The sequence below is a fragment of the Miniopterus natalensis genome, chromosome 2 (assembly GCF_054644295.1).
Source record: "Miniopterus natalensis isolate mMinNat1 chromosome 2, mMinNat1.hap1, whole genome shotgun sequence".
Taxonomy (NCBI): Eukaryota; Metazoa; Chordata; class Mammalia; order Chiroptera; family Miniopteridae; genus Miniopterus; species Miniopterus natalensis.
In genome coordinates, this window is record NC_142082.1 from 166,998,184 (window position 1) to 167,011,550 (window position 13,367).

The window sequence follows — 13,367 nt, forward strand, 5'->3', positions numbered from 1 at the left end:
TTTTTAAATAGCTGGAAACTATTCTAAACCGCAACTTCTTCTTTGAAGGCACACTTTATATTAGAGGTTTCTTAGCCTCATCAGAGTGTTTAGCTGTTTGTCTCATCTCTGGCCTATTTGAATGAAGCCAAGGCCCTGGGTAACATCTTCAGAGACACACACACACACACACACAAGAGGATCCTGGGATTTCTGAACACAGGGAGTCCATATAATGGTGCAAGAAGGGCAATCTCAAGGTAGAGGTGAGCATTCCTTTTCTTAATTCCAGAGAGAAAGGTAAAAGCATCTGATGAGATGAAGAGTTTTCTGGAGAGAAGAGGTAGACAATGAGCAGACTGAAGGGCTAAAGATTGGACTACCGTAGCAGTCATGAGAAGTTAGAAGAAAGAAACATTCCTCAGAGTGAGAAGTACTCTACAGAATAAGAAACCAAATAATACGGTGGTATGAGAAGTAGGAGACAAAAGTGATGTTTTGAGAAAGATGGGGAATCCATGGGTGAATGTCATATTTAAGAGGAAAGAAAAGGGGAGTAGAAATTACAGTTGATTGAGGATGACTTTTCCCCAGATTGTTTAGGACTTCAGGGCTACTACCTGGTCATTTATTCTGAGGGAGTTTCTTTTTTTAAATTTTATTTATTTGTTTTATTGAATTTATTGGGTATACATTGAATAATAAAATTATGTAGGTTTCAGGTATACAATTCTACAATACATCATCTGTATATTGTATTGGTGTTTACCACCCCAAGTCAAGTCTCCTCCCATCGCCATCTGAGGGAGTTTTTAAGCTCTTTTCTTCTTTTAGGTTTTTAATTAATATGAGATTCTTCATGTAATTTCTTCATGGCTCTAAGCATCTTAGGAACTCTGGCTTCTTGGGCCCCTTGGTAATTGCATTTGTCTTGCATCTCTGACAGAAAAGGCAGTATGGTGGTTCCAAGTGAAGATCTGGTCTGTTGCTGTGATTTCCATAGCACTCCTTAGTGTTTGTTTCATTTTGAGTTGTGTGGGTAAGTTCTTCACTGAGGTGACTGACACTCTATTGATTCCTTTCCCTATTGTGTTCTATAGAGATTTCCTAAGGTGTGTTCTCCCTTATGCCATTCATATGTTAGCTGTTACTTGGAATGCCCTGCTTTTCTTGATTTCTTCTCTTCTTCCTCCATCTTTTAATAATTGATTCTGTTTCCAGGTATATTTCACTTGGTTTTATTAGTATATTCTCAATCATGACATCACATATGGATGGATGTTAATTATAATCATCTCTAAGACATCATTTTCCACTACATGGTTCACTAGTGATGACATGTTCTGTAGTTACAAAAGCCCTCTGTTGAGAATGCAACTAAAATTGCTATTATACTTTAGAATAGCCTCTTTGACTTTCTTGTGTGAGTCTTTTCTAATATAAGGAGAGTAAGTATTCAGATGAAATATTGGAGATGTAAGAGAATAAAATAATTTCTTTTCTGTTCCATTTGCCTCCAAATAAATATTTCAAATACATTTTGTGAGAAATCTTGAACACTTTTTTCTCTCTAATCTATAATTTTGTTCTCTGTTCACTGATAAAGTGATTAAAAATAGTTATTAAGTAGTCTGGAAAGAAGTGAAAGTGACTTCATTTGTCAAATAGGTCATGTTTGAAGTTCCCTTCAGATATAAATTTCTTGGTCTTTACTAAAACACAGCTAATTATCATAAAGTTAGAATCTGCTTCATAAAGTTAGAATATGCTTCTCTGAAAGAGAGAAGAAGGTTTAAGAATAGTTATTTTATTAATCAAGAGGAAGCAGATTTTCAGGACTCCAAAGCCTAGGCTAAGAGAGAGGTAGAAAGGTTTGCCAGCATCGAGCTTCAGTAGTGGAAGTCAAGACAGAAATGAATGAGGAATCAGTTCAGGACCTGAGAGAGAACAAGTCTCGCTCAATGTGCACACCCTCGAATATAAAACTGAATGTTTATTTCAGACATTTAAAATGTCTCTAAATGTTTAAAGGCTTCTCTTTGTTTCTATTTAGCCCATATGTTTATCTGTCACTACCAACAGTCAGAAATTTTAGAAAATATAAAAATAATCTGCATGCTTGCTTCACGATTATGAAAATTAAGGAGAAGTAGACCTCCAGTGGGTCAACAGATATCTATAGATTATTTTTTGACAGTCTCTGTTCTAGGTGTTTGTGATTAATATATGTAGAAAAGAGATAGAATCTCTGTCCTAGAATATAGAGCTTACATTTCAATGGGAAAAGAGGGGAGGAAAAAGTTCAGGTTTATAAACAAATGAGATAAATAAATACAGACAAGCAGTAGTCGAACATGGTCTTTATCGAGTTTGACTAGAGAAAAGACAATGGTAGCAGTTAGAAGGAAGCCTGCTTGGCACAGATTTATAGAGCACAGAGCTTTATAGCAAAAGGATGGATGGATACTAATCCTTCTTCCTCTTCCACAGAGACTTATCATTTTACACATGGCAAAAATGACAAAAGGCTGTCTGAATTACGTACACATCACGCAAGTCTAACTTGCTTCAATGAAGGGACAAGGGTGACAGGTAAGGCGTTGCAATTCTTAACAGACTTTCTGTTTTCTCAGAGAAAGAGAGGTCAGGGCTGAGCTCAAGATTCGTTTATTCTGTTTTTAAAAAATAAAGTCTCTGCTTGGATATCTCTAAACTTACATGTTCACATCAGGCTCTAGATTTGCCCTCCCCTAGACTTCTTGAGATCAAGAAGTGCTATTACCATACACCATGCAATTTACTCAAGCCAACCCTGGAAATTCTTCATAAAAATTTGTATTTCAAAGTATCCTTACCCTCATCATTTGGAGAATATTTCGTTTTGTTATCTAAAGTTCCTAGTTAATAGCACCCATCTCCATTTCAAGTACCCACTTTATTACTGGTCAATTTGGATGTTGAAACATGGCTCAGGAAGAGACTGTCCTCACTTTAAAATATGGTGCGGGTACCTTTATATGTGGACAGTTAGAGTTGAATTCAAAATCGTGGCCTGCCTTGCATCATGTCTAGTGAGAAATGCCAAAGAAAGGCAAAATACATGTTTGTAGTGTCCTTATGGCCGTACGCCTTCTAAGTAAAAAAACCCAAACAAATAGGTGTCAAACTCTTCGTATTCACTCCTCTGCTTTTATGGAAAAAAATCTATGAGAATTAAAGACAGCATGGAAGTTTCTGTTTCTATGACACGCTGGCATTTTTCTTTGTTTTTGTATTAGGTAAGGATACGGTGCATGGGAGTGGTGAGGAATGATTTTCATTACTCTCTCTGACATAGGGTTCTCTTGTCACTTTAAGGTTTGTTGTCATCGTTTTTAATCCTCACCTGAGGATATGTTTTCATTGCTTCTCAGAGAGAGTGGAAAGGAGAGAGAGAGAGAGAGAGAGAGAGAAACATCGATGTGAGAGACACACTGATTGGTTGCCTCCCGCATTCGCCCTGACCGAGGGCCAGGGATCAAGCCTGCACCGAGGTACCTGCCCTTGGCCAGAATCGAACCAGGGACCCGTCAGTCCTTAGTCAGATGCTCTAACCACTGAGACAAACCGGCCAGGGCTGTTGTTTTGTTTTTTATTGTGGAACTGGCACTTCTGGGGAGAAAAACATAATTGCATCAATATTGTCTTCATCTCACCATTTGAAGGCTCTCCTATATCAACAACTGGAGTTTGAAAGACTGCCTCCTGGGAGCAGCAGTGGGTACTTTAGCCTCTGCCTTCAGAATGCTCTGAAATGAATGAGACAAAAATGGATATTAAGTAAATTAAACCCACATCCAGCTGGCACAAGAGACCGTTATAGCCCTTCAAGCTGTTTGATACAAAAAATTCAAGTTATAGATAAGCTTATATTGAGAAAATGATTTTACATAATACCATGTCCGGAAATAAAAGAGCTCAGATTTTAAGAATATCTTTTCAAATTATTATTACAACAAAAAGTTAAAAGTCTAGCTCAGCCAGGCGTGGCTCAGTGGTTGAGCATTGACCTAGGATCCAGGAGATCGGGGTTCAATTCCTGGTCAGGGCACATGCCGGGTTGCGGGCTAGGCAGCCGATCAATGACTCTCTCATCATTGATGTTTCTATCTCTCTCTCTCCCCCTCCTTTCCTCTCTCTGAAGTCAATAAAGATATGTGGGTTTTTTTAAAAAAATCTAAACACAAAATTTCCCTTTTCATTAAAGGTAAAAAATAATTGAAATCCACATGTATCTTTTCCAATTTGTTGCCCACTCAGTCCCAGTCAGTGTTGAGATATTTAGAAATGTGAGCAAAGTCACAATTTCCTCAATAAGCCTGTACTTTGCCTACACCTGTGGTCTTTGAACTCTTTTGCTTGTCAACCCCCAGAAAGATCTTGAAAAACTTCATACCCCTTTACACAATTTAATCTGACATCTAAATTTTTTGGTCATGTAATAGAAGCAAAAGCTTTAATTTCTGGAACATTTTAAATGTTAACATTTAAAAACAAAACTGTTACACGTGTTTTAAAAATGTATCTCGGGTGTCTAGACACCATTACAAATCGTTAACTGCACTCCCATCATGTACATAAAAAAAGAAGAAAAACACACATTATTTAACACTTATGTGTCTTGCAACATTCTTTTCTGCCTTTGGAGGACTGACATTTACACAGCACTTCCCTGTCTGCCAAGATATGTAAATAAGAACGTCTAATATTTTTATTTCCTATGGAACATTAAGCTTTAAGTGTTATAAAATTTCTTCTGGATTGATTTATTACAATTATTATCAGAATATAATATTCCAACATTCCAAGTTTATTATAAATTTTGATAAATTATTACTAATAAAACAAAACTAGTGGAAGCCCTTCTTTTAATGAAACAAATGGACTTTAAAAAATGCAATCAGATGTACTTACTATTGAATAATTTTACTACCAAAATGAGGTAGAAGTCAACATCAATTCTCGTCTTACTTTTCACTTTAGTGACACAATCTGATAAATGTTACTCATCTAAATAAATTGATAGGATAGAAAGTGCTCTATTAGAATGTCACCCAGTTTTTTAGTTTTTTTGCCAAAAATCATATAGTGATCTAGTATCAAAAATTATTTGTAATAATCTGTTCACTGAGAATTTGATTAGGTAATTTTTCAATGTTGTTGAATATAAAGAATAAGAAATAAAATAATTTACAAAAGGTTTGTTTTCTTCTCAGTCAATAGTCACTTTCTCAATTTCTGGGAATTACACCAAAAAGAGGATTATATAAGTCTTATCAAATGACTATTAATTATATTTCTTTTTATACTTGCAAAGCACTTTGATTAGCTCATTATTCTCAGCACAACTGGAAAAATAAAACATCAATAATGTCAGTATAGCCTTTTGACAAATGCTTTCTTTCATCACAGCTTTTAGTGGTGTTGTCAACATTGGAACTAGAGATTTGGCATATTTAACATATGAAAAATGTTTGCCATATATAACTTAACTGACAAAGCCAATCTCCACCATCAATACAGTCTGCCTAATTAGACTTTTAAAATTAAAATATTGTTAATACACACTTTAAGGTGTATTATGGAAAGCAATCTTTAATAATGAACAAATGCATAATTAAGATAAATTTCCAAAAGTGGACAATAGTAAGATGATATAGATATGGTCTATCTATTTTATTCATATTATTATATTATAAAAGGAAGAATAATTCTATAGGTTGTTTCTAATCATTTAATATGTACATTTTAATGCAATAACATTTAAAATGAATAAAATAGAGCTATATGTAACAACATAAATGGATTTTAGCAATGTGGAATAAAAAAATTAAGCCAAGAGGGCCACATATATTATGATACTTTTGAAAGATTTAAAATTCAACAAATCAAAACAACTTACTATTCAGGTATACATAAATATGTGCTAAAATTGTATATAAACATATATATATATACATGTATACTCAAAATAAGTCAGTGGATTGTATATGGTTAGCTAGAGATTTTTTTAATTCTAGGAGAATGGCAAACTGGTGTTTCTAAGGGGAAAGGAGAGAGAATTGATAATTTTTAAAACTCTTACATGCTTGATGCTGTGTAAAAATTAGCAATAGGTAACATTTATGAGCAATTATTCCATGTTAAGCATCTTTTAAAGTGCTCTGCACATATTATGTGATTAAGTTTCCCTTTGGGTTTGGTACTATTGTTATTTCCATTTTAAAAATGAAATAAATAAAGCTCAAGGAGATTATGTAATTTGCCCAAAGGCATACATAATAAATGGTGGAGCCAGAATTCCAATGAGGCATAATTCTAATTCTCATAATCACCCTATGAATAATTCATTTCCATTTTAAAAACCTGAGGCTGTGGCTTGCCCAAGATTATTAAGTACAACTGGTATTTGAGATACACCTTTATTAGGCATTTGTAACTCTGATAGAACTTGGTGCATCTAATGTATAAGAAATACGAAGAACAGGAAAAAATTGATAGTGATATTTTGGCAAAAAAATCCAGAGGAATTCTGAAGGGAAACCTTGGTAAATATTGAGGATTTAATATTAAAGAATGTTTATTTAAAAGCAATTCTGTGGCTCCAAATTATATAATTTAGGAAACAGTAAATACATGAATTAAGAAGTCTATCTCTAGAAAACAACCTGAAATCCTTGGAATTTCACATGTATAGAACTTGCCTCTTTAATCTTATTTGTCTCATTTTGTATTCACTCTTCCCTTTCATGCAACATAGAAAAAGTCTGGGGATGCTGCCCAAGTACTTGGAAACCTTTTGGTTCCAGCTGCTACCTCATTTCTAATGAAGAGAATTCTTGGTCTAAGAGTGAGCAGAACTGTGTTGGGATGGGGGCTCATCTGGTGGTGATCAACACAAAAGTGGAGCAGGTACTTTTGTTTTCTTTATTTTTCATTTTCATTTAAATAAAAGAAATTTAATTAAAAACAAAATTTATTATCTTAACTGTTTTTAAGTGTACAGTTCAGTAGTTAACTATATTCACATTGTTGCAAAAAGATCTCTACAATTTTTTTTATTTTGCAAAACTGACACTTTATACCCATTGAACAACAACTACCCATTTCCCCTTCCCTTCAGTTCTTGGCAACCACCATCTGCATTCTGTTCTAAAATTTGGCTGCTTTAGATACCTTGTATAATAGAATCATACGTCGTTTTTTTTTTAAGTCTTCACCTGAGGATATGTTTTTACTGATTTTTAGAGAGAGAGAAAGGCAGAGAGAGGGGGAGATATCTATGTGAGGGAGAAACACTGACCTGTTGCCTCCCCTACAGGCCCCAACCAGGGATGGAACCTGCACCCAGGGTAGGTATGTGCCCTAACTGGGAATCAAACCCGCAACCTTTGGTGTGTGGGAGGAAGTTCCAACCAACTGAGCCACTCAGCCAGCACCACATGTTTTTTTGTTATATACCACATGTTTATCCATTTAAAACCACTGAGATATATAAAATTCCCGGGAAGATAACAATATTGTTCCTTGGTGAGCAGGGTACTTTTAAAAACAGAAATTAATGTCATGGAAATTTTTGTGTTCTATAATACCCTTGGCTGAGGAGCAGCTTCCCTCCCCCAGAATGGTTGCCTTATGTCAGAGAATCTCAGGACAATGCACAGGAAATTCTTAAGCCTGCACATTCAATCCAAAATTAATTTCACCTTATCTCAATCGGAAAACAATCTAGATAGATTAAAAAGGTAATGCAGAAGGCCCAGATGGAAAAATTAGACTAATAAGTTTTAAAGAAATAACCACTACAATTATCATCTAACAAGCATTCCTTTATGTTTAACTTTTTAAAGTAATTACTTCCTGGAGAATTACTACTTAGGAGGGTAGAGAAACAAATTTGAATTTTGATAACTGAAATGCAATTTCACTGATAAACAATGATAAATAAGATGGAACACATCTGAATGTATAAAATTTAAAAAATGGTTGAAAGCACAAAAACTGACATACATTTAAAAATTCTGTCTCAGTGAAGAGAAAAAATAAATTCTGTCTGAGATGGAAATTCATGGGTTCTAACTCCCTGCTTCCTGTAATGATGTTGGTGTTTCCAGCCTGTTCTCTTATCCAATGAGCTGTCATGACATGTCTAACTCCTCACACCTTGCATTTAATTTTCTCTTTAGAGCTCTAAAGAACACTTATCCTATTCAATCTGGAAATTTTAGTCTATGACTTCTCTTTTTTTATGCAGAATTTCATTGTTCAGCAGCTGAATAAATCACTTTCTTATTTTCTGGGACTCTCAGATCCACAAAAGAATGACAATTGGCAATGGGTTGATCAGACATCTTACATGGAAAATGTGAGGTGAGTACAGACTCACATTAATGAACTATGGGCTTTGTTTACATAAAAATGTAGGGAAAATTTGTTCATAGTCACTGTTAATGCTAATACTGACAATTATATTGATGCAGACAGATTCTAACAATTACTAAGCTCTTACTGAGTATATACATTGCCACACTTCAACTTCATGAAAACTTTATTTATTTTTATTTTTTTTTAATTAAAATATATCCTTATTGATTTCAGAGAGAGGAAGGGAGAGGGAGAGACAGAGATAGAAACATCAATGATGAGAGAGTCATTGATTGAGCCCGCAACCTGGGCATGTGCCCTGACCGGGAATCGAACCCTGATCCCCTGGATTCTAGGTCGATGCTCAACCGCTGAGCCATGCCTGGCCGGGCTGAAAACTTTTTTAGAACTCATCTTACTGATGAAAAATGGATTAACTTTTCTGAGGTTAATAACTAGTAAGATGAGAAACAGGGCCTCAACTCCATGTCTAACTCCTAAGATGGTTCTCTTAATCATTACAGTTTGCTGCCTCTGAACATCTGTAGACACTTCAATTAAATTTTACTTCAATTAATAAGACTTAAAATATCTGTCAGAACTGTGTGCAATTCTTAGAGGATAATTATGTAGTAATACTATTTGTGGCTTTGAAAAAAATCTAGAATTTAATTATACATTATCTCATGTGATGCTCACATAATCTTATGAGCTATTTGGGGACCTGATTACGATTCCTATTTTTATAAATGAAGAACCAAATATCTGATGAGAATAAATTATTTTCTTATGATCAAAATAAGTTAGGAGCAAAACCAGGTCTCTTAATTCCAAAAACAAAGTCCTACCTCCCCACCTGGACCCCCTCACCCTTACTACAGATTGTATTCCTTGTAGGCAGGGTAACTTCTTATGACTAGACTCAAAGCTCCATGAGAATATAGGAATTTAGGAAGATGGTCAGAGTACACAAATTAAGCAAACAGCCTCTTTATTACCTGCCACTAAGAAATGAAAATTTTAACAACTCAGATCAGGATAAGGGCTCTTTATAGAGGAAGAAGTAAAGACCAGATTTTAGGTGAAAGGTCAAGATTACTCTATTTCATAAAAATTTGCCAAGAATGTGTTAGAGGAGCAATTATAAAAGTGTGTGTTTACACTTGGGGTTTTGAGGAGGGCAGTATGAGGAGAGATCAGTCACTGGGGTGTTCTTTCACTCTGAACCCCATTCTCTTCAACCTCCAACACCATATACTTTCTAATCAATCACTATACATTCATTGAAGTGTTTTTATCCTCTGTTTCTCTTTAGATTATGGCACCACGGTGAGCCCAATTTTCCTGGAGAGGACTGTGCTTCAGTGGTTTTCTGGAATCCTAGAGGGTGGGGCTGGAATGATGTTTTCTGTGATTCTAAAAGAAGTTCAATATGTGAGATGAAGAAGGTTTTTCTATGAATAGAACTATATTCATTGTCACATTTTAAATGGAGACCTATTATAAAATGATAATTTCCTCTTGTGATTTATGTATAATTATTATCATAGAGGTTCATGGAAATATCCAGATGCCTTACTTTCTTTTCTTTTAATTTATCTTTATTGTTGACAGTGTTAAAGATGTCCCCTTTTTATTCCCCATTGATCCCCTCTACTCCTCATCCAAGATGCCTTACTTTTTTTAATCGTTGCTTTTATAGTTTCCTCTTTTCCAATAATGGTAGGATGAACTCTTCTTTTTTGGTATTTTTATTTAATTTTTTATGCATTCTTTACTTCGTTCATACTTCTTTTTACAAACATTTCTTGGGCAAGGGATGGTACTATTTTGTCTATCAGAACACTTATAAGGAGGTAACTATTGAAAATTAAGATGGACGTTTCTCGAAGTGCCATTGAGAAATTCTTTTGGGCAAAATAGTAACTGAGACTGTAGTCATGTGGAGGCCTGGCAAGAGCTGAAGGATCTGCTTCCTAGAAGTCTCACTCTTATGGCTGGCAGCTTGGTACTGGCTTTTGCCAGAAGGCCTCAGATCCTCACCACAGGAGGTTTCTTGAGTGTTCTCATAATATGGTGACTGGCTTCCAACAGAGCAAGTAATCCAAGACAGCAAGTGAAAGTAGCAATGCCTTTTATGATTTAGCCTCAGAAGTAAAACACTTTAACTTCTGGTGCATTCAATTGATCACATAGACCAAACCTGATATACTAAGAAGTGGATTACCCAAAGGCACGAAGAGCAGATGAAAATCACTAAGAGCTATCTTGTAGGCTGGCTACCTTAGCAGAATTTCTTTAAAAAATATGTGTACCAAAAAGGAAATTAGTTAAAAATTCTTCTACACTAAAAGATGAACTTGTATTCATCAAAACACTATAAAAATTTTAAAAATAGAACTGAAAGAAGATATTTCAAATATTTATAACAAACAGTATTAATACAAAGAGCATACAATGGTCACAAATGAATTAGAAACACAGAAAAATGGACAAAATATTTAAAAAGCATTTCACAGAGGAGGAAATACCTAATCCAATAAAGATGTTTTATAGAGATGCTAAGCTTCACTCATAATTTGAGACTGCAAGTAAGACCACAGTGATGACATAATAAATCAATTAGAGTAAGCAAATGATTTAACATATTTGAAGAAGTCCTTAACATTATTTTTGAATGTACATTTGCTTGTTTGTTTGTTTTTTCTCCATATAAAGGAAAAGGCTTTTAAATCTTTGAGAATTTTAGCCCTTAGCAATCCTACTTCTTTTGAAGTGAGTTTTACATTTGACATTTTCCAGTCTTTCAGAGTGATGAAGGTCTAACTTCTCTGAATAAATCCAGGTTTCTTGGATAAAAACTTCGGGGAAACAGACATAAGAGTTCCTAGTATGTCTCGCTATGAAAGCACACACACAGTATTTCTAAAAAACACACACAAAGTGGAAGTGAGAACTTACTTTCGTTTTAGTTCTAGATAGGGGAATTGAAGTAAAACCAAGAATTGAGGATTAGGAATTGATGTTGATTCCAAGAGTGATATTGTATAAAGTAAGTAAGTAAGTGAGAAAACTGCGAAGTTAGTTGGTTATAGTATTAAAATAGAGAATAGAGCACAATAGTAGGTAGGAAAAGGAAATTAGAAAAATAACTCAGACATGAGCACTAGAAAGGGTAAGAAAAACACATACCATGGTTCAAGACGGTGATGTAGGAAAATCCCGAACTCACTTCTTCCAACTGACAAATGGAATCTACACCTACACACTGAACAATTTTCTCTAAAAGAAGCCCTGAAACTAGCTAAGCAACTCTTACGCACAAGGCGAATGAGGAAAAACTCTTATCAACATGGGAAGGAGAGGCTGAGACACAATCTTGCCATAAACCCCACCCAGGCATGGTGACCTACATTCGAAGGGTCCCAACTTATCCCTGAGGAAATAAGGGCTTGAACCCCACATCTGGCACCACAATTTTTAAGTCCTGCATCCAAGAGATGGACTCCTAAAACATCTAGCTTTTTTTTCTTTTTTCTTTTAAAATTTATCTTTATTGTTGAAAGTATTATGGATGTCCCCCTTTTCCCCCCATTGATCCCGTCCACCATGCATCCACGCAAACCCCAGGCCTTTCCCATACCAATGTCTGTGTAAATGGGTTATGCATATAAGCATATAAGTTCTTTGGTTAATCTCTCCTCACTCCCACCCCTGCCTTCCCTCTGAGGTCCCTCAGTCTGTTCCATGCTTCTATGTCTCTGGATCTATTTTGTTCATCAGTTTATTTTATTATATTCCACGTATGAGAGAGATCATGTGGTACTTCTCTTTCTCTGACTGACTTATTTTGCTTATCATAATACTCTTTAGTTCCCTCCATGCTGTCTCAAAGGGTAAGAGATCATCCTTTTTTACAGCTGCATAGTATTCTGTGCTGTAAATATACTACAGCTTTTTTATCCACTCATCTACTGATGGGCACTTGGGCTGTTTCTAGATCTTAGCTATTGTAAATTGTGCTGCTATGAACATAGGGCTGCATAAGTTCTTTCTGATTGGTGTTTTGGGTTTCTTAGGATATATTCCTAGAAGTGAGATCACTGGGTCAAATGGCAGTTCCATTTTTAATTTTTTGAGGAAACTCCCTACTGCTTTCCATAGTGGTTGCTCCAGTCTGCATTCCCACCAGCAGTAAACTAGGGTGCCCTTTTCTCCATACCCTCACCAGGACTTGTTTGTTGACTTGTTGATGGTAGCCATTCTGACAGGTGTGAAGTGATACCTCATTGTGGTTGTAATTTACATCTCTCTGATAATTAGTGACTGAGTGTTTTCTCATGTGTCTCTTGGCCATCTGTATGTCCTCTGTATGTCCTCTTTGGAAAGTGTCTATTTAGGTCCTTTGCCCATTTTTTAATTGGATTGTTTGTCTTCCTTTTGTTAAGTTGTATGAGTTCCTTATATATTTTGGATATTAACCCTTTATCAGATGTGTCATTGGCAAACATGTTCTCCCATACAATGGGAACCCTTTTCATTTTGTTGATGGTTTCTTTTGCTTTGCAAAAGCTTTTTATTTTGATGCAGTCCCATTTGTTAATTTTCTCCTTTGTTTCTCTTGCCCTAGGAGATGTATTGGCAAACATATTGCTATGAGATATGTCTGAGATTTTGCTGCCTACGTTTTCTTCTAGGATTTTTATGGTTTCATGTCTTACATTTAAGTCTTTTATCCATTTTAAGGTTTATTTTTGTGGATGGTGTAAGTTGGTGGTCTAGTTTCACTTTTTTGCATGTACCTGTCCAATTTTCCCAACACCATTTATTGAAGAGACTATCTTTACTCCATTGTATGTTCTTGCCTCCTTAGTCAAATATTAATTGAGCATAATGGCTTGGGTCAATTTCTGGGTTCTCTATTCTGTTCCACTGACCTATATGTCTGTCCTTGTGCCAGTACCAGGCTGTTTTGATTACAGTGG

At 35.4% G+C, this 13,367-nt stretch overlaps 1 protein-coding gene across 1 annotated transcript; it reads left to right on the top strand.

Moving 5' to 3' along the window:
- Nucleotides 1–214: 214 nt before the first annotated feature.
- LOC107544009 (C-type lectin domain family 6 member A-like) lies at nucleotides 215–9,842 on the top strand. Its single transcript, XM_087813964.1, has 6 exons — nucleotides 215–245; nucleotides 926–1,018; nucleotides 2,470–2,571; nucleotides 6,779–6,930; nucleotides 8,273–8,388; nucleotides 9,698–9,842. The coding sequence occupies exons 1-6, from the start codon at nucleotides 215–217 to the stop codon at nucleotides 9,840–9,842; spliced, it is 639 nt and encodes a 212-aa protein (XP_087670090.1).
- Nucleotides 9,843–13,367: the final 3,525 nt, after the last annotated feature.